The sequence below is a fragment of the Lagenorhynchus albirostris genome, chromosome 5 (genome assembly GCF_949774975.1).
Source record: "Lagenorhynchus albirostris chromosome 5, mLagAlb1.1, whole genome shotgun sequence".
NCBI classification, from domain to species: Eukaryota; Metazoa; Chordata; class Mammalia; order Artiodactyla; family Delphinidae; genus Lagenorhynchus; species Lagenorhynchus albirostris.
Genome location: NC_083099.1, coordinates 145393374 through 145417912, shown reverse-complemented (window position 1 = coordinate 145417912; position 24539 = coordinate 145393374). Strand labels below are relative to the sequence as shown.

At 55.7% G+C, this 24539-nt stretch overlaps 1 protein-coding gene across 7 annotated transcripts in view; it reads right to left on the bottom strand.

The window, feature by feature from the left end:
* Positions 1-1558: 1558 nt before the first annotated feature.
* The window catches only part of PCNT (pericentrin), a 97623-nt gene continuing 74642 nt past the window's right edge, over positions 1559-24539 (bottom strand). For 5 of the 7 annotated variants that reach the window (XM_060151118.1, XM_060151119.1, XM_060151122.1 and 2 more), the window contains 16 exons: positions 23618-23769; positions 21187-21381; positions 19074-19247; positions 18286-18481; positions 17028-17250; positions 16635-16785; positions 15752-16165; positions 12308-12528; positions 11422-11524; positions 10542-10721; positions 8411-8518; positions 7303-7535; positions 5820-5896; positions 4176-4299; positions 2341-2468; positions 1559-1930 (listed from right to left, as the gene is read on the bottom strand). In XM_060151118.1, the coding sequence (XP_060007101.1) occupies positions 1887-1930; positions 2341-2468; positions 4176-4299; positions 5820-5896; positions 7303-7535; positions 8411-8518; positions 10542-10721; positions 11422-11524; positions 12308-12528; positions 15752-16165; positions 16635-16785; positions 17028-17250; positions 18286-18481; positions 19074-19247; positions 21187-21381; positions 23618-23769 (2723 nt within the window). In that variant the 3' untranslated portion in view covers positions 1559-1886. The remainder of the gene's footprint in view (positions 1931-2340; positions 2469-4175; positions 4300-5819; positions 5897-7302; positions 7536-8410; positions 8519-10541; positions 10722-11421; positions 11525-12307; positions 12529-15751; positions 16166-16634; positions 16786-17027; positions 17251-18285; positions 18482-19073; positions 19248-21186; positions 21382-23617; positions 23770-24539) is intronic. The other 2 variants (XM_060151121.1, XM_060151120.1) reach the window with 2 other exon arrangements.

Below are 24539 nucleotides of genomic sequence, written 5' to 3'. Positions count from 1 at the left end.
GCATTTATGTCTCCTTAGTTTCTTTTTTTTTTGCGGTACGCGGGCCTCTCACTGTTGTGGCCTCTCCCGTTGCAGAGCACAGGCTCTGGACGCGCAGGCTCAGCGGCCATGGCTCACGGGCCCAGCCGCTCCACGGCATGTGGGATCTTCCCGGTCCGGGGCACGAACCCGTGTCCCCTGCATCGGCAGACAGACTCTCAACCACTGCGCCACCAGGGAAGCCCTCCTTAGTTTCTTTTAACAAAAAGCAGGGCCCTCACTTTTGTTTTCTGAGTAATGTTGTCTACTTGATGAAACCAGGCCAGTCACTTACAGAACAGCCCATGTGTCTCTTTCCTCGTGGTTCTGTGTCACTTGTCCCTCCATCTGTAAACTGGGGGAGACTGTGCATCTCACACGGCATCATGCCAGGCCTGCCATGAGCCGGGGTCACAGTGGACACTCCCAGGCCCCTGCACTGTGAAAGTGGAACTTCGCCTTGGTTTTAGGACTTGTTGATGAACCCACCGTGAACTGATTATTTTGCTGGGGGCAGAATTGGTGGTTCTCTAATTGTATTGCTCCCTCTCTATTAATTAGCTGGGTGCTTTACCATGAAGAATTTCCCTCATCAGCAGGTCTGACCTGTGTTCTTCCACGAAAGGAGGGTGAATGTCTCTTTCTTTGTAATTACTAACCCCCATGGTAACAAGTTGGTGTGACAGTTACGCCCACTGGTGGCTTTAAATGGGCCCTCCCTCCCTCCCTCATTAGCTTAACGTGGATGACATGGATAGTTATGTTTTCAGTATTTGATCATCAATTTCAAACGTCTTTCTTCTGGAAAGTGAAGAGACATTTCTTGGATTCCTGCTCCCAGAGCTGGTCAAGATTTCGCTTCAATAACATCAAGCAGAAGACAGGACTCAGTGGAAAAGGTGGGAAGATTATAAAACAGTGACCTTATGGCAGTGTTGGCTAAGAAGAGGAAAATGCAGACATGCACTGGAAAGAAAAATCTAAAATAAGTAAGCAGACATCTAAATAAGTAAGTCTAAGATCTAAAAATCGAAAATAAGTAAGTAGTGATCAGGAAAAAGTTGTTTTATATTAAAACCAAGCCCAGCAGAATAAATGTTTTGTTCAAAGGTCCTAGAAACACAGAGATACTTATAAACATACCTTTACAACAGACGTTTGGGTAAAGGACACTGGCTAGATACCACCACCAGGTACAGATGAGCATGAGTAAAACATGAAAAGATCATAATCATGAGAAATAAATATGTAGTGACAGCATCTGACAGAAGTAAAAGAAACCAAGCAAGATGAATCAATAGGCATGTGGCTATTTGTCTTACTAGTGCTTTAAGTTCCACTGAAAATTTTTGACTTACAGAAGTTCAATGTGAATTCTAAGTCTATGTTTTATTTTTTTGCCCGTGATAAAAGCAGACTGGATAAAACAAAACAAAAAAAAAAACACAGGGCTATTCACAAACACACCAGGGCTTTAATTTTATTCTTTTTGTTTTTGTGTGTGTTTTTGTTTTAAACCAGGCTGTACACTTTAAGAAAATAAACCAGGCTGTACACTTTAAGAAAATAAAGCAGAGGAAGCCATCCTCTGCTTACCCTTCGTGGGTGGGCAGGGAGGCTCGACCAACAGAGAACCGGGCAGACGCCCGTCACTCATGAGCGCACAGCTACCTCATCAAGGTAAGAAGCTAAGATGTGCTGAAATCACACAGAAAATACTCCACTTGGCTTTGCAGCAAAGCGTAAGGGTGAGAGCACCTAACTGACGACACCGGGGCTGGCGCTCAGCACCACTCAGCACACGCACATCACAAGCTCCCACAGAAAATCAAACCTCTTCCTCAAATACAATCGTCACAGGACTTTATTCACTGTTTACTCTTCTGGCAGCAGGACTTCTCTGAAGTAGAATCTAGACACAAGTAGAAATGAGGAAGCAATTTGTGAGAAGGCTTCACATCTTCTAAGAAGAATTTCACAATTTCGAAACACTATCACTGAATTAACCTTATTTTTGGTAACAATAAGAATAGCAATTAAGATACGCAGTGGTTTACATTATGAAAGTTGAGAAACGCTGGACAAACGACATCCTGTAAACACGGTCTTCATGGTCGCTGTGAGTCTGAGACACTGTGCGTCCTTCACACCCACCCCTCGGTGTCTCCACTCACAACCCTCCTTCTGATACTATTCATTATGGCCGATTAGCAGGACTGAAACTAACAAGAGTAACTAAGCTGGACCCCAGCCGTCTCCTCTGCAGGACTGGACACTCCTGGGTCACTCAGATCCCGTCAGAAGACAGAGGACTTTCATTACCTGGTGGTACGTCTCCCAGTCTTTGCTGGATCATTTCTAAATGGTGAATGTATTCCGTCAAGGAATGTTCTGGATCTTGAGAAGCAGTCAGGGATCTTTCTGATCTGGGATTTGGGGACGGATTTGATCTTCAAACATACAAACCAACAAACAAACAAAAAGAGTTGAACTCAGCAGACGGTTTGAATGTAGCCAGTGCGGAGGGGCAGTGGAGCTGGGCCTGCTGACCAGACACTCATGGGAAATGGGGTAAACTAGGCGGTTGTTACTTTCCTATATTTTCTTTACCACAGCGGAAAAATAGTAAGGGTTTTTTAAGAAGTGCTACATAGTGCTTTAAAACTAACTTCTTTACGTCTCCAAATTAAAACAACTAAAAACTACTGTGTATTATTTAATTCACTAAATCTTCACATATAAGTCTATCATCCCAACCGGATTCTGCCCAGCATCCTTCACAGGGGTCCCTTCCTCCTGGCCTCCAGCTGGGCCCAGGGAGCCCCATCTGCCTCACTGCTCACTTCCTCTCCAGGGCAGGGAGTGTCTTACCTGTGCGCCATCCACAAAAAAGAGGCCTTGGCCACCACCTATTCCTTCAAAGGTATCACCCACTCGGGAATGGGGGAGCCACAGCCAGACCGAGAGCCCCTGCCTGCCCTCCCCGAATAGAACCGGGCTTCTGGGCCCTCACGGACTCACACTGCTGCACTCCCTGCCTCGCTCTGGGACCCAAACTTTCAGAACACGTCTCTGTGAGGAACCACACACGCTGGTGGGTTCCCATCGGCAGAGACGCAGGATGAGTGGGGACACAGCCTCGCGCACGGCGGAGCCACCCACGCTCATCGGTCTGGCCTCCCCCATCAGGGCAGTTACGCCCGAGATCGTCACACTCTTAACACGCAACTCGTACGGAGGTCTCATCACCAACCGGAGACCATGGAGCGAGAGAGCAAAGGTGAGCATTTTATCCCTGCTGGTCCGATGTCAGAGATGGACGATGCGTTCTGCTCTGACGAGCTTGTTTTAGAACCCCGGGGAAGCACGCACAGAGAGAACAGACGACATGCCTACACAAGCCGTCACATGTGTGTGACAAATACCACAGACACAGACTGAGCTTTCTGTTCACTTCACGGGTAGGTTCCAAATACTGGAGGAGTCGTAGTCAAATGAATTAAATAAATGACTTGTAATCATATTCGAGCATTTGAATAGGATTATAATTATTTGTGTTTCAGTCTGGAGAAATGGAAATGGAAATCACATCTCTCACAAGCAGCACTTGGATAAGAAATCTCACGGTCAGGAAAATGGGCTGCAAACCGTGATGAAGGTGATTAGGGCCACACCACACAGCCTTGTTACACCCAGGGCTCAGAACGTGACAGTCACAGCCGTCAGGGAAACCTTTCTTCACCTGAATTTTTAAACAAAATTCCATTCTACAATTTAACCCCAAGGCCTCTTAATTATATTTTTAATTGAAAACAGTTTTTTCCCCAAATAACCAATGGATGTTTAACATTATCACTGTAACATCTCAATTGCCAAGTAAGTTGTAAGTATAAAAACACATTACGTGTGCAAAAAACCCCCCAATCCCAAAGAAAAAGACTAAGTAAAGCTCACACCACGGCCTTGCATGTATGTGTGTGTGCGCGTGTCGGGGGAGGGTCACGTGTGCCCGGGGGCCCTTCCATCACAGGCGGGCCTGAGCACCCGCACAGCTCTGCCCAGGGACACCTCCGCGCGTGGCCCTGTCTCTGCAGACGGGGCCCCTGCTGACGGCTACAACCCTGCAGTGGAAAAGCAGCTGAGGCACCGCCGCTCACCTTTCCCTCCTGCGTGGGGATGCTTTTGGCACAGGGCCCCTGGCGTGGCTGGAAGACACGTCCCGGGTTGGTGGGGATGCGCGGGTGTCGGGTGGAGACTGCTGCGGCCGTGGCACCAGGAATCCTTCCCCCAGGATTATTTAGCAACGAAGGGATTAAGAAAAAAAAAAGAATGCATTTTAGTAGGGAGGCCCATCCACCAAAATTTTAAATTTACAAGCTTTTAGGAGTCTGCATGGCAATTTCAAAACGTTTAAAAAGTACTCGTTAGGGCTTCCCTGGTGGCGCAGTGGTTGAGAGTCTGCCTGCCGATGCGGGGGACACGGGTTCGTGCCCCAGTCCGGGAAGATCCCACATGCCGTGGAGCGGCTGGGCCCATGAGCCATTGGCCGCTGAGCCTGCGCATCCGGAGCCTGTGCTCCGCAACGGGAGAGGCCACAACAGTGAGAGTTCCGCGTACCGCAAAAAAAAAAAAAAAAAAAATGTATTCGTTATAAAAACTGTATTAAAAAAATCTCTAGAAGAAACCTGAGGGTTTTTGTTTTTTAAATGTATTTATTTAGTTAGTTAGTTATTTGGCTGCGTTGGGTCTTTGTTGCTGTGTGCGGGCTTTCTCTAGTTGCGGTGAGCAGGGGCTACTCTTCGTTGTGGTGCGCGGGCTTCTCATTGCAGTGGCTTCTCTTGTTGCAGAGCACAAGCTGTAGGCGCACAGGCCTCAGCAGTTGTGGACCGCGGGCTCTAGAGCACAGGCTCAGTAGTTGTGGCACACGGACCCAGCTGCTCTGCAGCATGTGGGATCTTCCCGGACCAGGGATCGAACCCGTGTCCCCTGCATTGTCAGGCGGATTCCTAACCACTGCGCCACCAGGGAAGTCTGAAACCTGAGTTTTGAGCACCTGCATTTCATTCCTGCAAGGCCAACCCTGACCCCCGTGTCTGTGTGGGCAGCGCCCTGGAGAAGCACTCAGCACCCTGATGGAGTGAGCACGGCGCCAGGTGGGCCTGGGGTGGGTCTCCTGCACCCAGCTCTGAGGAGTGGGAAGGGCAGAAACCCCGGCGACCATCAGGTGCAGCCGGGGGGCAGCGGGTGTGGGGGGACCCCTCCTAAAGAACCTTGAAGCCAGCTGATTCCGAGACGTAAGGATTCACACGTGGAAATCAAAGGGGACTGGCACCACCAGGGAAGCCCAGTGGCCATGAAGGGTGCTGCCCACTACAGCTCCCCCAGGCAGCCCAGCTACACCTGGGCAGCGGCCCGTCAGATGGGGCAGAGGACGACCGCAGCCTGGACGGGACTGAGGCAGAGGAGGCAGTGGTGCTCCCAGGAGACGTGCACAGTGTGAAGTAGAACTTCACTCCATTTGGGAGAATGAAAAAGCCTTTTCACTGAAGATAAGCTATTTGTCGATACATTTAGCATTTCTGTAGTTTTCAATCATTATTACGCTCCTCTGAACCACTTTTATTCATCAACATTAACTGTATAAACTTGTGCTTGTTCCCAAAATAAAAACCACTTTCCTTCAAAAACCCTCTGCCTCCAGACAAGCGCACTGGCTGAATTACTGGTTTCTTATTGTGCTTTGCGATCTCCCACCAGGCGGACACTAAAGAAGCCCATGGGGGGGGTGGCATGGGAGGTACCTGGGCGGGGTGCTCGGCCCGGCGCTAGGGCTCCTCTGCCATCTACTTGTTGCCATTTCTTAACCAAAAAGCGTAACCTACAAAAAAAGATAGAAAACATTGAAAACTAGAGCGAAACAGGACTGAAAAGAACCAAGAAAATCCAGACGTGATGGGACCATGGAGTGAGAGCACGGCCCTCTACCCGGGCAGCCGCCAGCACCTTTCCGGCCCCGCCCCCGGACCCTGGGCCCCCGGGCCCCCGACCCTGCCCCTCCACTCCCAGACCCGCCAGCTGGGGTCTGTCTGGTTCACCGCACTCCCTTCCATCGCTAACGCACTTGACGGGCCCCGGAGAGCTGGGGGAAATGGAGACCCTCGCCCTCCATGTGGTGACGGGAGGTGCAGTGGTGTAGGGGCCCCTAGACCCCTCTCCTTGACGGCCCCCAGCAGCTCCCTCACAGCAGACCTCACAGCAGAGACCCAAAGCCCAGAAGGCACCTCCACTTCGCGTTGGTGGAAAGATGGAGGCAGAGTTTGGGGCTCTCCCCGCCCCAACCCAGCATCTGACAAACTTCCTGGCACGGGGCATGTTCCCCGAAAATACAGAACAGATGGAAGGACAGGTGACAGACAGAGTGACAGGCAGGTGGGTTGACAGTCTGTGGTCCGGAAAACTCAGAGGGAGGGAGGGCGCTAAGTGCCCGGAGGCCGGAGGAGGCCTCCACCCTGCGGGAGCTCCTGGCAAGTGTGTGGCTGGACCGTGTGTGGCGCTGGGTCTCTGAGGGCAATGGGACCCACACTGCCTTTTGTGGTGCAGTCCAGGGAAAGGCCGAGGGGGCCCAGCCCACCCTGCTGTGCCTGGTCCCACAGACGGAGGTGCGTGCGGCCCAGAAAAGGCAGCTCCATGGGCACCAGAGCAGACACAGTGGCACAGTTCTTAGTGGGACAAACATTTTTAGAAATACAGCAGATTTTAAAATTATAAAATAAAATAGATTTTCATCACTGTTAATTCTGAAATAGTCAAAATTCCCTATCACACCAGGGAGTCCATCCGTACTCCAAAGTGGCGCCCTGCATGCATAACGGCTGGAGCTGGGCTGGGCCGGGCCGGGCGGACACTTAGGGGTCAGGTGTACCTCCCCGCTGGGGGGCCCACAGCGTGTCCTCCTGTGCACATGGCACCCTTTATGAAACACAAATTTGACTGAAATATAAGAAACTGAAACATGAAGAAGTGAAATGCAGTTTTAAGCTCGATCAGACCTGTCTGTCATCATAAGAATACCATTAACGGGAAGGCTTTGTTTTACAATAAAAAGGCAGCCTTAAACCCTTCCATCTTAGAAGGTGCAGTTCTACATAACATGGTTTCCGGAAGACAAGGGTCGTCTATATTTTAAGGCCTCAAATATCATTCATCTTAAAAAAGGGAACAACTGTAGCATTTCAAAGACTAAACGACCCCAAAGCAGACAGGAGGCACGTGCCTCGGCGGTACCTTAGGACAGCGATCACCACCCTGACGGCAGTGCGGAATTTTGTGAAAGGGCGTGCCGCCACCGCTTTCCTATCTGCCTTGGAAGGAAATACTCCCAAGTGGGCGATCATGGAGAGCGTTTCTTGTTCAGAGTCCTGGAATCCACCAATCAACAGCAAAAGATACTTCTTTTGATAAATCAGGGCTTTTCTAAAGCTCTCTGCTCTCAGATAACGCAGGTACAATTTTTCCATCTAAAAGAAAAAGAAAAACCAGTGAAACGTAACCACAGGACAAAGTCACCCTTCTCACAAGTCTCCACAGCACACTTGTACCAGGTGCTTTAAAAAGAACCAGCCTTCTTTCCTCAGCCATTTATCACAGCAGTCAGCTCCGCACGACATCTATAACCAGCAACAACCTTGCAGTTCAGAGCTGGATCTTGTTTATCTGACAAAACGCAGAGCACAGACGACCCTTCACCAGCATCAGAGGAGCCCCGCGAGGGCCCAGGAATCGAACCACTAAGCACGGACCAAACTGGGGGCAGGTGGGGGTCCCATCACAGGTCTGCGGGCATCAGGGGTCAGGGAGACCTGAGGTCACAGGCAGAGGTTGGTGTCCATATCCTAATACGGCTTTTCCCTCCAGAGAGACCCACAGCTTGGGCCTCACCATCAGAAGTGCTGACTGAACTGTGGGCTCAAGGCTTTTCCAGGCTGTGGACACTATCATCTGTAATTCAAGCACCAAGACTTTCACTTCTTAACCCAGGATTTTAGAAAGCACCGCGGGAGCCGCACAGAGGAGCTCTAGGCAGTGAAAATGCTCTGCATGACACCGTTGTGGTGGACATTTGTCATCTTACACTTGTCAAACCCACAGAAAGTATGGCCCCAAGAGCAGCCTGCACGTGATGACAACGTGACGCTGTGGCTCTATGGACTGCAACACACGCACCGCCTGGGGGGAGTGGATGCTGGGGCAGAGGATTCGGGAAATCTCCGTACTTTCCCCTCAGTTTGGCTGTGAACCTAAAACTTGCCTAGAAACATAAATCTTAAACAAGTAAGAAGCGGCCACGAGACAGTGTCTGCACACCTAACACCACCCATGGGCTTGGTCTTACCTTGGCATTGCAGGCACCAGCTTCTGGTGTGGGCAGTGCTGGGTCTGGGTGTCGTGCTGAGCCCAGCGAGCCCATCCTGTCCTGCTTCCACACAGACCTGTCCGACCTCTGCAATGACCACAGACAGCGTGTCTACACAGCTGCTCTCCCAGGAGAGCATCTCAAGAAAAGTGGCTGAGGGCTTCCCTGGTGGTGCAGTGGTTAAGAATCCACCTGCCAGTGCAGGGGACACGGGTTCGAGCCCTGGTCCGGGAAGATCCCACATGCCGCGGAGCAACTAAGCCCGTGCACCACAACTACTGACCCTGCACTCTAGAACCCGTGCGCCACAACTACTGAGCCTGTGCTCTAGAGCTCGTGTGCCACAACTACTGAGCCCACGTGCCACCACTACTGAAGCCCGCGCGCCTACAGCCTGTGCTCCGCACCAAGAGAAGCCACCGCAGTGAGAAGCCCACGCACCACAATAAAGAGTAGCCCCCGCTCGCTGCATCTAGAGAAAGCCCGCACGCAGCAACAAAGACACAACGCAGCCAAAGAAATGAAGGAAGGGAGGGAGGGAGGGAAGGAGGGGAAAAGGAAAGAAAAGAAAAGAAAAGAAAAGAAAAGAAAAGAGAAGAAAAGAAAAGCAAAGCAAACAGGGGCTGAGAGCACAGTTGTGCCCGCTCCCAGGACCGAGCCGCCCCCACGCTGTGCCCTCCGGACACGGGTAGGCTGGGGCAGGTGCCGGCCACCTGGGTCCCTCTCCAGCCTCTTCTCAGTGACGTCCCGGTTGTTACGTGATTATTTTGTTACACTCAAGGGTGGTTACTACACACTGTTTACTGAAGTATGATTATACAAAAGGCATATTTTTACTAAAAACAAAACGCTCACATTTGAGAAATCACCCTGAATTCAAAGCTTTAAGCCTATTAGACACCCCTGTCCGCCCTGGCCCTAGAAATGCTGCCCCTGGCAGACGCAGACACCCGCTCTGTTCAAGCGCCATCGAGCCACACACCCTGGACACCTCAGGAGGGGCCCACACCGCCCAGAGGGGATGTCGTGACCAGGCCACACGTCCCAACACTGGCAGCGTGGCCTGGACACCACATTGTGCTGAGCACCCCAGAGCTCCGGTGTGGACACACGAACAGACGAAGGGCCCCACAGGGAGGGCCAAGGCTGCTGCCCACAGCAGACAGCCAGGACCGCCTGCCGCCGAGGCCAAGGCCAGCTCAGAGCACTCTCGGGGCCATGAGCTCAGCTGCCGCCAAGGCAGCCTGGCTGCGCCGCCCACAACTCAGGGCAGGACTCGGAAGAGGGAGGTGCCGAGCTGGGTGACCTCCCTGCTGGGACAGAAGGAAGGGACCACATTTCCCGGTTCTAACAGAGCCTGGTCTCTCCGGGGAAAAGACACTGTAGCAACAGAAGTCACCCCGACACAAAGGAGAAGACGCTGCAGTCTGTCCACCCTCAGCCTGCCTCTCGCTTGCTCATCACATTTATTTCCTGATTCATTACCTTCCAGGCGAAGGACAAAGCGTCCCAGGTGATGGTGCTTTAGTCCACCCCGAGCGCCCTCTGAACAAGGAGCCCCCAGGGGAGCAGGCCGTGCTCGGCGCCAACGGCACCTCTTGCCTTTGCAGTCCCTCCCGATGAGGACAGGGCCACGGGTCTGCCAGCAGTTGGGCCCCACGAGCAAAGGAGCCCCCTTAACCCCACAGCGCTTCAGACAGACAAAGTGGAACTGGACAGAACTGAGAAGACGGGTCCCACTCGGGGACACACCACCGCCCTCTGGTAACTGCCAGCGGGACCTGCCCGGCCTTGACAGGGCACCCTGCCCAGGAGCACCAGAAACACCAAGCCCTGCACAAAGAACCTTCCGGAAGAGAAAACACTCGGCACGGATGGTCTCACTGGTGCATCTCAACAAGCATTTCAGGAAGAAGTGAATACCAGCTCTACACAATCTCTTCCAGAAAACAGGAGGGAACACGTCCCAGCTCATCTCACAGGGACGAGACCAAAGACAATGACTAAAACCCTCCAGGTTAACATCCCACATGAAGCCAGATACGAAAACGTAGCCAAAATATACGCAAATCGAACCCAGCCTGCAGCTGCCGGGCCCCAGGACGCGTACCCTGCGCGCGCAGCCCTCCTGCGGCGCCCCCGGGGCCCGGGGGCTCCTCTCCAGCCGGGACACGGCCCTGCACAGCTCCGCCCTCTCCTGCGTCACCATGCTGAGCGCTCTGCTCAGGGACTCATTGTCCTTCAGCAGGACGTCCACCAGCTGGACCTGCAGCTCCACCGTCGTCTTCTTCTTGAGGAGAAAACGAGATCGGAAAACGATTTGTTAAAAGCCGCTATTCGTGGCTTTTACTGTCGCCTGTTTTCAGGGATTGTAACTTTAAACATATTTGGGGTTGGTGGGAAGCTCACGGGGCTGGGCAGAGTCCATGTACGGGAAGGAGAGAGCAAAAGCCATCAGATCGCTTTTCCTCTCGCTCTCCCATGAAACAGACTTTGCACGAAACCGGGTACAGACAGAGGAAGGCTGTCACAAAACATGACCCTCTCCCTGTTCCGACAGCACCGCCGGCAGAGGCAGGACGTGACGGGTGGCGTGGGGAGCACGCTCATCCCTGAGGGTCCCTCCGAACAGGCGCGTTCCTTCCAGGCCCCAGCGGGCGCAGGACACCGGCAGGGTCAGCTCTCCTGCTGCCTGTGCTGCATGCTGCTTCCACGACAGACCTCACGACGTCCTGACCCACGGAAGTTTGTCGGGAATTCACAGCAGCAGTCAGGACTCTGAAGCACCCCCGACGCTGCTGACGGGCAGCTCATTTCCAGCCCAGAGCCTCAACACAAGTGCGTGAGCGGCAGAGAGGCCGGGGCGTCAGCCATGGAGCGGGACAGACCAGCGCCCCCATGGGCACGAGGAACAGTGCATTGAGCCAACCATGCGACAGGCCGAGGCCGGAGGCAGATCCGGCCACAGTGAACAAGAAAGCTGGTCTCACCCGGCAGGAGCTGGACGCGCCCAATTCAGACTTGAGCGTCTCCAGCGTGTGAAGCAAGGACGCCACTGCCTTCTCGTTTGACGACGTCCAATCACTGATGGTCCTGGAGAAGCACACGGACACTCAGAAGGTGCGCGTGGGTCCCAGGCGGCAGGCACTCCGTGCAGCGCCCGGGGAGCCCGGCGGTGACTGTGGCAGCCGGGAGGCGGCACGGCCTGGAAGTGGGCAGTCTGTGAAGCCCGGAAGCCTCCAGCCACTGAGCGCTGACCACAGACCACGGAGGCTCCCTCAGTGTGTCCACCTCCCCCTGCTGCTCTCTGCTGGGACTCTGAGTCAGCTACTAAAACGCTGTCCCTAAGCAAGACTGCTGCTCCATTAACTAAACCCAATTACAGACAAGAGAGCTGTATGGTCTGAGCTTCCGTGTGCTCAGAAAAGGGCAAATCAACATTGGTTCCCGCCAAACAGCAGGGTCGTGGGTCCTCGACCAGGCGGACGCATCCTGGCCCCATGGGCAGTGGGCCAGGGTGTCAGGCGAGGCAAACGCTGCACAGACACCGGGCACCAGCCCTGCCTTGGGGGACTCGGGTGGGAGGGGGGCTGGCCTTGGGCCAGACCCTCTGGGTGGTGAGCAATGGAAAAGGGACACGGAGAGACCTGATCTGAAAGACACCTGGATTTCCTGTCATATGAGAATGCAAAGACCACAATGCTGTCATCATCTTTCAAGAGAATACTGCCCATGAATTCATCCACACACGTGGGATGAGAAATAGAGTCCGTTTCATGAAAACCTGAACCCGAAATCAAAGACACGCCCCACTCAGAATTTTTCTCAACATCAAAGGTGCTGGGCATATGGCCGGGGCAGTCCCGAGAGACTTGCCTGTCCACTGTCTGGTTGATGAAGCTGGTCAGAAGCCCCGCAGCACAGAGCAGCTGCTGCCGCACCTTCTCTAGGCCCCGCTGCTGCTCCTGGGGGCGCGCGGGCTCCGACTCTGGCTCCGGGCGGGGGCGCGCGGCCTCCCTCGCCTGCAGCTCCCTCACCGTCTGCTGGAGCTGCAGGATCTTGTGCTCATCCCGCTGGCGCTGCAGCTCTAACTCTCGCTGTCAGCAACGGCGAAAAACAGAAGCGAGCCTCACACACGGTCCGGGGTGGAGACCGGGGCCAGGAGCTCAGCACAGGGGCCGCCCAGTCCGGCCCCGAGCCCCGACCGACCAACCCCCAACACGCTCCACACGGGTGCTCCAGGCGCGATGCGGAGTCAGGGTCCCCCCACTCCGGGGATCCGGGACAGGACCCGGGATGGGATGAGCCACAGCCCGAGCCCGGCCCCCCACCTCAGTACGCATGCGGGCACTGAGTGGGTGCTCAACACCGAGAAGGCGGGCCTGAGTCTCAGAGGCCCTGTGCCCCCCATTCGCGATCCCCGTCCTTCACTGCGGAGATGCCAGGGGACCCAGCCGGCCAGGCCACTCCCTGTCCCACACCCAGGACCCAAGTCTCCACAGGGAGACAGCAGACCACTGACAGAAACTGTAAATAATATTTATCTCCACGTGCTGAGAAGTTCAGGGAGCAACGGGGGCTCGGAGAGCGTGGGGGCTGACCCCAGGGGATGACGCCTGGGGAGGGGGGATCCAGGGAAACAAAGATGGCCAGGCCGGGCAGGGCGGAACCAGACAGGGCAGAGAGGGCACGGGCCTGGCCCAGCCGCTCCTCAGGCCAGCACACAGACCAGGCCTGCTTCCCACCCAGCGCCTCCCGCGCTTTCCCAGCATCACCCCCATTCAGTGCTCGAGCCTCCTCAGGAAACTGTGATCCTTTTTGATCTATTTTCCAGATGAGGAAAGTAACAAAACCAAGAGACCCACTGGTTTATTTTGTTTAAAAAAGATGAAATTGGCCCTGAAATAACTATCAGAGGCCTGGGCCACTACGGCCAGAAAAAGACCCCATAACCCAGATCAAGTTAACTACCTACAGTAAAAATGACACCAAAAGGACAACATACTTAAGAAAGAAAAATACATATCAAGGTGCATCATGAAGGACAGTTACCAATTTGACTTGGAAAACACTTTGTTTGTATTTTTTTTAAGCAATTGCATTTTTACAAACCAAAAACAAACTAAAAAAAAAAAGAAAGAAAGAAAAACAAAAGAAAAAAACCCCAAAATTAAATAAAAAGGTTTGGATAAGGTCTGGATAAGGTTTGGGAAGCCCCTTGAGAAGCACACGAAGACAACAAACCTCTCTCCCCCCACACGCACAAAAAACCTGGAACACGCTCTGGGGGTCCCGAGTGACCAAGGCCCACCCAGGGCCGTTACTCTAGCCGCCTCCGTCAGGAAACCCCCGGCCTCTGCCACAGCCCCAAACGATTCCTCCACTTCCACGATCTCTAGTGATGAAACACGACTGCATTCCAGGCTGTTTAACCCCACAAAAAACAAGAATCGTTACACACACAACACGTGTGAGCCTTGAAAACCCCATGGCAGGAACCAGACACAGAAGAAGGCCACATACCGTGTGATTCCACTGACACAACACGACCAGAAGAGGCAAATCCAGAGATGGAAAGTAGACCAGTGGGTGCCAGGGGCTGGGTCCCCGCTAACAGGCCCAGGGGTCCCTTGTGGGTGATGAACATGTTCTAAAATTGATTGCAGTGATATCAGGCTGCACAACTTTTGAATATACTGAAAACCGCTGAATTGTGCAATTTAAATTGGTGAACTCAGTAGCATGTGAATGATATCTCACTAATATTTATTTCTTGACGATTTCATGGCAGCCTAACCATTAAAAACACCAGGCCATTGGTTTTCCTTGTGCATTTTAAGAGCTTTTTATAATTTCCTAAAACCCCCAAAAAGAAATAATAAAGGTAATATTTTTGAAGTTCTAAAAAATATTTTTAAAGAGAGCAAAATAAAGGTCAATCCATGAGAAAACACAGGATAATAATTTCCTCAGAAACAAATGCTTTTGGTCAATGTATAATGTATCTAAAATTAAGACCATCCAAAAAATAAAGGAGGGAACACTTCCCAGCCCATCCTGCAAGGCCAAGATCTTCCTGATATCAAAACCAAAAGCACCACAAGAAAAGAAAACTACAGAACATATCTCTCATAAATATAAACGCAAAATCCTTAACAAAATACTAGCAAACTGAATCCAACACTATTTAAAAAAGAATTATACACCAAATTCAAGTGGGATGCATCCCAAGAGTGCTAGGATGACTGAATATATGAGAATCAATGTCCTATATCATATCAAGAGAAGGACAAAACCCATAAATCTGAAAAGACACACAAAAAGAAAATCCAATACTCTCTCATGATTAAAAATAAAAAAGATCGAATAAACTAAAAATAGAAGGGAATGTCCTCCGCTAAGGGGTATCTACAAAAATGGCACGACTACCATCATACTCAGCAGTAAAAGACTGAATGCTCCCTCAAGATCAAGAACCAGGCTGGACGCCTGCCCCACACGCTGTGGGTTCTGGCCAGGGCAGTCAGGCAAGGAGAAGAGACAAAGGCGTCCAGGTTGGACAGGAACAAGTAAAACTATGTCTATTTGCAGAAAACATGATCTTCTATATGGAAAATCCCAAAGAATCCATTAAAAATATTGGAACTAATAATAAATCAGTTCAGCAAGGTTACAGGACATAAGATCAAGGTGTGAAAATCACCCACATTGCTACACATTCGCAACAACCTGAAAACGGAAGTAAAAAATAATTCCATTTACAACAGCATCAAAAAAATAATATTTAGGAACAAATTTAACAAAAGAAACGTAAAGCTTATCACCTGAAAGTGACAAAACGTTATTGAAAGAAACTAAGGAGCTAAACAGACAGAGAGCCCTTCCGATTTCATGGATGGGAAGACCTAGCATTGCTAAGGAGACAACACGCCCCAAAGCGATCTACAGACTCAGTGTGATTCCTACCAAGATCCCAAGGGCCTTCACGCAGAAGCGGAAAAGCCGATCCTCAGACGCACACGGAACCGCAAGGGGCCCCGAGGATCCAAAAGCACCTTGGGAAAGAACAAGGTCGGAGGATGCGCGCTTCCCGACTTCCAGCCGCCGCGCTGACCAAACCAAGGGGCAGCCCGGAGCCAGGACAGGCCCTCCGGCCGTGGCAGGCTCGCCAACGTCTCCCTGTCTGTCTGCCACCTGCTCCACTTCTCCGTGTCCGCTCGGCTCGGCCTCGGCTGCACTGCCGTCCTGGCGTCCTGGCTGCTCTAAACTCCCCCACGCTCTCGGCGCAGTCTCCACGGGAGGCCTCGGCGCCGCACTCACCTCCTGCTCCCTCTCCACGTCCTGGCGGTGCACGTGGGCCTCAGCCTCCAGGGCTCGCTGCCGCGCGGCCTCCAGCGCCACCTCCAGCTCCAGCACGCGGGCCTCGCAGCCCCTGAGCTTCTGCAGCAGAGCCGGCTGCGCCTGCTTGTCCTGTGGCCGCCGGCTCAGCCGCTCCGTGAGCAGGCGCTCGTGCTGCAGGGCCTCGGACAGCTCGCGGGAGCGGCCCTGCTCGGCCTCCAGGCTCCGCTGCAGCTCCGAGAGGCGGCCACGCTCCTGCGCCAGCAGTGCCTCGCAGCGCGAGGCCTCGATCTGCAGCTCCTTCCGGAGGTTGTCCTTGGCCGTCTGCTCGTGTTTTAGTGCCACGCACAGCTGGTTACTCTGAGCGCACTGCTTCTCCAAAGACGCCCTTAACTCCTGCATCGGGGAAAAGCGAGACGAGGCAAGAGCATCTAAACAGCTCCCGCAGCTAGAGCTTCTGACATTATACTTTGGGTAGAAGGAGGGCGAGCAATAACCCCTCTTCTCGTGGCTCCGCCGGCCTCCCTCGGGGATGAGGCGCTGTTCTGAGCACAGTGCAACGTCCCAGGTTCACCTCCCTCCCTGAATCAGGGGCTCCGGTGCTGCTGAAGGGCGGGCCCTCGACCCCCTCACGGTGCTCGGCTCAGCCAGGCCTACGGGTGGCCTCAGCGCGGCCACACGGCTGCCGCACAGAACACCGGCCCGAGGCCTCCCCTGTGCACAGGCGGGGCCCCCACGCAGCTCTCAGGCTGCACTGCCCTCACGGAAGCGAATGCCCGGAGGCGGGGGCTGCACGTGCAGGGACCCTCTGAGCCCTGAAGGTGTAGCCCCGGCCCCTGGGCACAGTCGCGGCCGCGCACGTCACCTCCAGGGTCCTGGCGCTCTGGCCCTCCTTCTGCAGGCACTGCAGCCGCTCCTCCTCCAGCCGGCTCTGCAGGGCCCGCTCCTTGGTGCGCTCGGCCTCCAGCTGCTGCAGCGCAGCCTGCAGGTCATCCTCCTTACTGTCCAGCACTGACCTGTGTGGGCCACAGGCTCTCAAGGGGACGCCGGCCAGCACCCAGGCTCCCAGGGCTCCCAGGGCAGGGAGGGCAGGCCCTGCAGTGTGCGTGGCCCCCCACGAGCCTGCGGGAGCAGAGGCTCCTCCCCAACACCCATCACGATAGCCTGGCAAACCACGGCTTCACTTCCAGCATTATTCGGCCAGAAGCCTGAGGGCAGGACGGGGCTAGAAGGTGGAGCCTTGCCAGTGGGGCCGCACCTCAGCTGAAGGACCTCCTTCTGCACCTCGTCGAGGGACTTCAGCAGCCGCTCCTTGTCCTGTCTACACTCACAGAGCTCAGATTTCAGATCTCTGACTGTGTTCTGTTCCACCACCAGCAGCTTCCGGACGTTATTTGCTTTCTCTTGCTCTTCATTCAGGGTTTTCTGCAGGTCGCTTACTATACATTTTTCCTGCTCAACCTTATACGCCAATAACTCAACTAAGAAGAAGATTAAATGAATTAAAATAGCATTATTCACGAGTCCAAAGTGAGCCGCACGTATGATTTAACAAATCAGTAACAAACCAGCAAAGGAAGGGAATGTGTTCACTCTGGGGGGACAGGAAGCTTCTATGACCCAGAAGCCACTGTTTCTGATGGAACCCAGATACTCGGGACACATGCCTTCTGCTCACACCCTGCCAGCCTCGCCCTCGTGGCCAGTGAGCATCCAGAGAGACACACGGGCAGAGAGCGGCGGGACCACCCAGCCGTGCAGGCCATGCGACGCAACGGGGTTCCGGGGTTAGGGGGGCACACGCCCTCTCGACCCCTGCGATGTTCAGGCCCGGGGTCTCCCAAGGGCACGGCTGGAGCTGGGCCGAGACAGACCTCCATGGAGCCCACCCAGCCCGGGCAGCTTCGTGGAGAACCCGCCCAGAACTAGAAGCACACACACCCACTCCTCCAGGAACCGAAACCAGAAGAAAGAAAACCGTGGACCAGGACCCTCGTGAACACAGATGCAAAATGCGAGCGAGGCCGGCCCGGAAGTGCCCAGTGTGAGGCAGCACGCCGAGGCTGGGGATCGAAGGCGGGCTGCCCCACGGGACGGAGCCCAGGCCTCACTCAGCACTCAGAGCATCCCCAGGGCAAGTGGCAAGAACAGGAGGAGAGGAGATGGGGAAGAAAAGATAAGATAAAGTGTTCTCTCCCTGCAGGTGACATGAGTGTCTGCGTAAAAATCCCGGAGTTTAAATCAAACTCAGAAACCTGCCACAGGCCGCTTCAGCCTCTTGCGAGCCCCAGTGACCCTCACGGACGTGGGCCTGCGGCGCCCACAACGCTGGCGCCAACGCGGCCCCCACCAGCTGCTCACCGGGATGCTAGGCAAGGCCTCCACCCTGACCGGCACACGTTCTGCACTCGACGGCCTGGGGAGTCAGCGAGGGGCTCGCTGACCTGCCTGCCACCTCCTGACAGGTGAGCGTCAGGATCGACGTTTCGGGGACGCAGCCAAGAGGCCATACCCACCCTGCCTCCGCAGCTGGTGCTCCTGGCGGCTCCCGCGGGCCTCTGCACTGGTCAGTGCCACGCACAGCTGCTGCAGCTTCTCCTGGTTCTGCAGGTGCGTCATCCGCAGCTGGGCGCGCAAAGCCTGGATCTCGGACATCAGGCTGCTCCTGTCCGACAGGCGAAGGTGCTCCAAGGACCTCTCCTGCAGGTCCCCCTGCAGATGGGGTGGCAGGGGATCAGGGCAGGGGGACATAAGACACGGCAGAAGAAGGGGGTCCTGAGGGCTGGTGTGCCAGGCAAGAGCAGCTCCTGGCATCGCTGCCACAGGAGGATGCAGGGGACAACCGTGCGGCATGAACGTGGGCACAGTGGCCCTGGAACCCTCAGATTGCACGCAGCTCTGCCCCCAGCACCTTGGTCTCGCTTGCTGGGCCCAGCCGACGCTCGCCACGCACCCTGCCCTCTCTTACGAGGGAACTGGCGGGAAGCAGGCTCCCACAGCCCTCGCGGTGTCAACCCTCCAAGCCTGGGCTCAGCGCTCACAGCCTGGAGCTGGGCCGCCTAGAAAGGCTCTTTTGCTTTCAAGGAAAGGCCAGTTATTTCCAGAACAGAGTGAGATCCTGAAGGAAGATAAGTGCACAGAGTTTTCCACTTCACGGAATTCACACATAAAAACACAGTGTTATCTGTGGACTGCAGCAGGATTTGCTGCTCAGTCACTGCCTTGCTCTAAGGTCAGGCGAAACACGTTCCGTCACCCTCTGTGTCAGGGTGGGCTCCGGGGGGAAGCCAAGGCATGAGCTCACCTGCTCCTGGACCACCTTCTCCAGCCTCTCCAACAGGGAGCCGCAGCCCCCAGGGCCTGAGCCACAGGGCCGGGGCCACAGCTCGACTCTCAGTATCTCCCGCTCCTTTTCAAAGGCCTCTTGCACGATCCGCAGAAATTCCCTTCTCCAGTCGAGGCCCACATTGGAAGGTTCCTAAAATATCGAAACAAAGAGCCCGTGTCCCTATAAACACATCCTGCAGGTTCAAACAGAACCCACCCCGACTTATGAGGACACACAGACGCCCATGACCGCCTAGGGGCACGAGGAGCCAGCTCTGGGCAGAGAACCCCCCCAACACGACGGGAAGGTAAGACAGAGTAAATGTCAGCAAGCAAACCTCCCTTCCGGCCGCTGCACATGAGCCCCGGGTCCAGGGGAGGCCAGGCCTGCGTGGCGGAGACGGTGTGTGTGCGTGTGCCTGCGTGTGTGCATGTGTGGAGCATGTGCGTGTGTGTGTGTAGGGGCGGGGGGCATGTGCGTGTGTGTGCAGGGGCGGGGGGCATGTGCGTGTGTGTGCAGGGGTGGGGGGCATGTGTGTGTGTGCATGGGCGTGTGTGAGGGGTGGGGGCATGTGCATGTGTGTGCAGGGGTGGGGATGTGTGTGTGTGTGTGCATGGGCAGGGCGTGTGCGTGTGTGTGACAGGCGGGGGGCGTGTGTGTGTGTGCAGGGGCAGGGCTGTGCGCGGGTGTGCATGTGCGTGGGGGCGAGGGCGGCGTGTGTGTGCGTACGTGTGTGTGTATGCAGGGGCGGGGGTGTGTGCATGTGTGTGCAGGGGCGGGTGTGTGTGTGCATGTGCGTGTGTGTGTGAGGGGCGGGGGGCATGTGTGTGTGTGTGAGGGGCGGGTGTGGGGGGGCTGGGGGCGTGTGTGTACAGGGGTGGGGGTGTGTGCGTGTGTGCAGGGGTGGGGGTTCGCACGTGTGTGCATGTGTGTGCAGGGGCGGGGTGCGTGTGCGTGGGTGGGGTGTGTGTGTGCAGGGGTGGGGGGCGTGTGCGCGTGTGCGGAGGTGGAGTTTGCACGTGTGTGTGTGCGCGTGTGTGCAGGGGTGGGGTGTGCGCGTGTGTGCAAGGGCGGGGTGTGCGCAGGGGTGGGAGGTTTGCATGTGTGTGTGTGCAGGGGCAGGGTGCGTGTGCATGTGTGCAGGGGTGGGGTGTGTGCGTGTGTATGCAGGGGTGTGTGTGTGCATGTGCGTGTGTGAGGGGCAGGGGGCGTGTGTGTGCATGTGTCTGCAAGGGTGGGGGCGTGTGCGTGTGTGCAGGAGTGGGGGTTTGCATGTGTGTGTGCATGTGTGTGTGCAGGGGTGGGGTGTGTGCATGTGTGTGCAGGGGTGGGGTGTGTGCATGTGTGTGCAAGGGCGGGGTGCGTGTGTGTGTGCAGGGGTGGGGTGCGTGTGCGTGTGTGCGGGGGTAGGGTTTGCACGTGTGTGTGTGCAGGGGTGGGGTGTGTGCGTGTGTGTGAGGGGCATGTGTGTGTGCAAGGGTGGGGGCGTGTGCATGGGTGGGGTGTGTGCATGTGTGTGCAGGGGCGGGGTGCGTGTGCATGTGTGTGTGCCGGGTTAGGGTTAGTGTCCACGCAGGGGGCGGTGTCTATACGGGTTACGGTTAGGGTGAGTGTCCACGCGGGGGGGTGGGGTGTCTATACGGGTTAGGGTTAGTGTCCACGCAGGGGGCAGTGTCTATACGGGCCACACACGGGCTGGCTGCCTCCTGGCCACCTGCTTGGGCCCACCTGCCCCCTTCCCTGAAGTTGGGGGTCTGCCCACTGCTCCGTCCACACTCCATGGCCGGCTGGCTTCCTTGCACACGGTTCAGCATCTGGCCCTCACCTCCAGGTTGCCCCTCGGCCCGGCCCCCATACCCATCTCTCCATCCAGAGCCTCCCTGCAGGGCTCCAGCCGGCCCCTTCCCCGCAGCCTCTCCTGGAGGCTGGAGCCCAGGGAACGCGAGTGGGAGGGTGGCTGACCAGGCATGGCCTCCCTGCCTGCCGCTGACCCGCCTCTTGCTCCTCTACTCCCACTTCTGGGGCCAAGAAAAGCCCTCAACCAGGTCCATGCCCGCTGCTTCTCTTCTGTATCTAGAAGGCCTGTTACCTTCTCCCCCTTTGGGGGTTCTGGGGTGGGATGCTCCCTGGGAGCTGGTGCTGCCTCCAGCAGGCCCTGGCCCCCCATCGTGAGGCACCCGAGGGGGGCGCTGGGCTCGCCCCTGCTCAGCATGCTCGGGGGTCCACGGTATTCGGACAGGGCCAGGATGTGGTGGCTCTCGTCACACACCATCTGCAGCAAAGCCTGAAACGGACAAACATTTCAGAGAGAAGGAGAAGCAGCTTGAAACCTCTCACCGTCACTGCCCCGCTGTCACCCGCCAAGGCTCACCAGGCCGCCCCCACGGCCTTTGCACCAGAGACCAGAGTTGCTGCTCTGACCGTGAGGTTCTCAAACCTTCCTCCCCGTAGCTGTCACAGACAAGTAAACCAGCTTTGAACGAGTGAACTTCTGTGCAAGCTGCTCCAGCAAAGGCCCCACAATCCAGCCATCCCGCCTGCACCCTCACAGAAGATGCTCAGCTCAGGGAAATCTACAGCCAAGTCAGCAAGATGCCAGGCACCTCCCCGGCCCTCCCGGGACCACAGCGCCCCACCAGGAGGGAGACCCGAGAACTGCACAGGGACACCTCAGGGGAAAGGCACCTGCGGATGGTACCAGGCCAGCTACTGGCCACTGCAGCCCTCTCACGTCCCTGGGGGCGCCCAGAATATGTGAACACAGGAAGGGGTCTTCCACCCCCCCAGGATTTGGAGTGGTAGTTACAGAGTGATGGGACATGGGACCTGGGACGTGCACGCCAGCCTTCTGTGCTGCCCACGGAGGCTGAGAGAGGAAGGTGCACCCCACCCAGGGCCACCCTTCTGGATGGCTGGTGCTACGGCCAATGCAGAGCACAAGTGACTGTGACCGTCCTCACACCGCGTGTCAACACAGGTTCCCGCAAGGGGCACGTTAGGGAAACAGAAAAACAGCAACGAAGAGGCCTGTGACAAAGAATGACTAGTTACTTAACTAGAAACAGGTCTTCCTCTAACTCTAATGACGTGACCAAAACCGTGGAACAGTAACATAAAAGCGCTAGACGCCAAACTGTGTACTGTGTTTACTTCACAAGCGGCCGTCTTTAACGCTCTACAACAATTTCACTTTAAAAACAATGTATGTGATACAAAACGGACACAAATCACAGCCCCGGGAAGGAGGGGTGGGGAGGCTGTATAGTGGACCGGGCCGCAGGCCGTAAACACCTTCTCCTGGGTCACATAAGGACAAAAAAAGGTGTTCTGAAAAACACCTCTGGAAAAGAACAGCTGTGACGAGCGAGGTCCTCCGCCCTCGCCAACCGGGCGCACGGCAGCCAGGAGGACAGACGTGGAGCGGCCCCCGGGCCACGGGCACAGTCAGGCCGTGAGATCCCGGAGCCTCTGCCCTGAGGATCCCGGAGTCACACGGGGCCTCGGCCTGCAGTCTCACAGCCGCACGTGAACCAGCCGCCCCGCGGGGCCCGTCTGCCCAGCTGACACGCGCTTCCCGGCGTGATGGACCTTCACCAGCGTGGCTGGCCTCAGGGCGGCCAGAGCCGCGACCACACGAGGCTCCTGAGACTCGGCCCCGCGGCGAGTGGCCCCCGCGCCCCACTGAGGATGGTGCAGCAGAGGGGCCGGCAGGGACACACAAGCTGGCCGACTGACCCAACAGGCTGCTGCGGGGTGGCCGCTCCTGACTTTCTCTCCTGCTGCCACAGCACGTCCGGAAAAGGCTCCAGGGCCTCTGCTAGGTCTCTTTCTTTCTTTTCTTTTTTAATAACTAAGGATCAAGTATTAAACCTCAAAGCCTAAGCATGAAACATTGTCATTAACAACCAAACTTTTTCCTTAAAAATTAGGAATTCTAGTATTTATGTCATATAAAAAATTGAGGAATGCACAAAAAGAAAAAACAGCTAGAAGACACGGCTCCATTTCAATTCTTAAAGGAATAAGACCAGTTTCATTTCAAATACAATTTCAGAGAAGATTTTACTTAACATCAAAATCACTTCCTTTGGGAACACTTACTATCTGAATTAGAGAACCCTCAAAGCATCCTGGGAAAGCTTCCAAAGCCAAACAAGCAAAAACCACAACTGCTTCCCAAAACAGGGTCACGAGGTCTGGCACCTGAACGACACTCAGGAAGACCAATCCCGTTTCGCCTTGCGACTCGGGACAGCGCCACGCGTGCAGGCCCTCTGGGCGCTGTGCTGTGACAGGCGCTGCGGGAGGAGCTGCCCCCGGCCACAGCGCCCGCGGCCCCCGAGCGTGGCCAGGCCCCACCTGGGACACCGTCCCTGCGGTCCTGCCACAGCGGCGCATCTCCCCCCTTTGGGCCGCTACACAAGGCACAAAGTCGTAGCAGGGCTGAGGCCAGCGCAGCTGCTGACGGGCCAGAGGGGAGGCCCCTCGAGCCCCCTCCCCTGCTCCCCACCGGCTAGTACCTTCACTTGCTTCGGATGGACTTCCTTCTGCTTCCTGGCGCCCAGCGGCCGTCGGAACCCCCGGGGGGCGAGAGGCGCTGCGGGACCAGCAGTGGGTGCTCCCGGTCTTCCCGAGTCTCGGCTTAGTGCCTTTCCAAACCCCGCGCCATCACCTAGAAACACACCGCAGAGTCAGGGCCTAGACCCGCGACTCTGGTGGCGATACTCGGGGATGGCCCCGAAGCACCGGGAGAGCCACGGCCAGGCCCTCTCACCAAGGAAACATCGATGGATGCCCCCAGACAGTAAAAATGTTTCATAAAAACGTACGATGAGAGCTACACACGTTAAGTAAGAAAACGTACATTTTGCACGTTTAGCATGTTAATGTCCGTGATTTGAACATAAACCCTCCTGGCAGCTCAGCTCATTTTCACAGATGCGATACGTGTTTCCTCACCCCCCACAGACGGGGCAAATCGGCAACTGTGCCGAGCGCCTCGGAGGACGGACGAGAGGGGCAGCGGGACACGAGGAGGGGGCTGAGTGGGAGGACAGGCCCGAATCACCTGGCCGTGGGGCGGGGGCGCCTGATCTGGGGGTGGGTGCAGAAAAGCCCGGACCGGGCAGCCTGGCTGGGGAGCCCTCAACAGAGTCTCAAATTCGAGACTCCAGGAGCCTCTGTCTGATGGGAGGGGCCTCAAAATAGAACTCCTAACCTCTCGGAAGCATGCAGCTCCCTGAGCTGTTCCTGAGCCTTGAACTGTGGCCAGTCCAGGAAGGCTAGGAAGCACACACTCTGGAAAACGGAAGGAGGCACACGGTGGGAAAGCAGAGCCCACCATCCCCACCAGCACACAGCTCGGGGAGGGCAGGTGGGTCTCGTGGAGCCACCGGCAAGGCCCCTCTGAGCACAGAGCTGCCATCCAGTGAGCCGTTCACG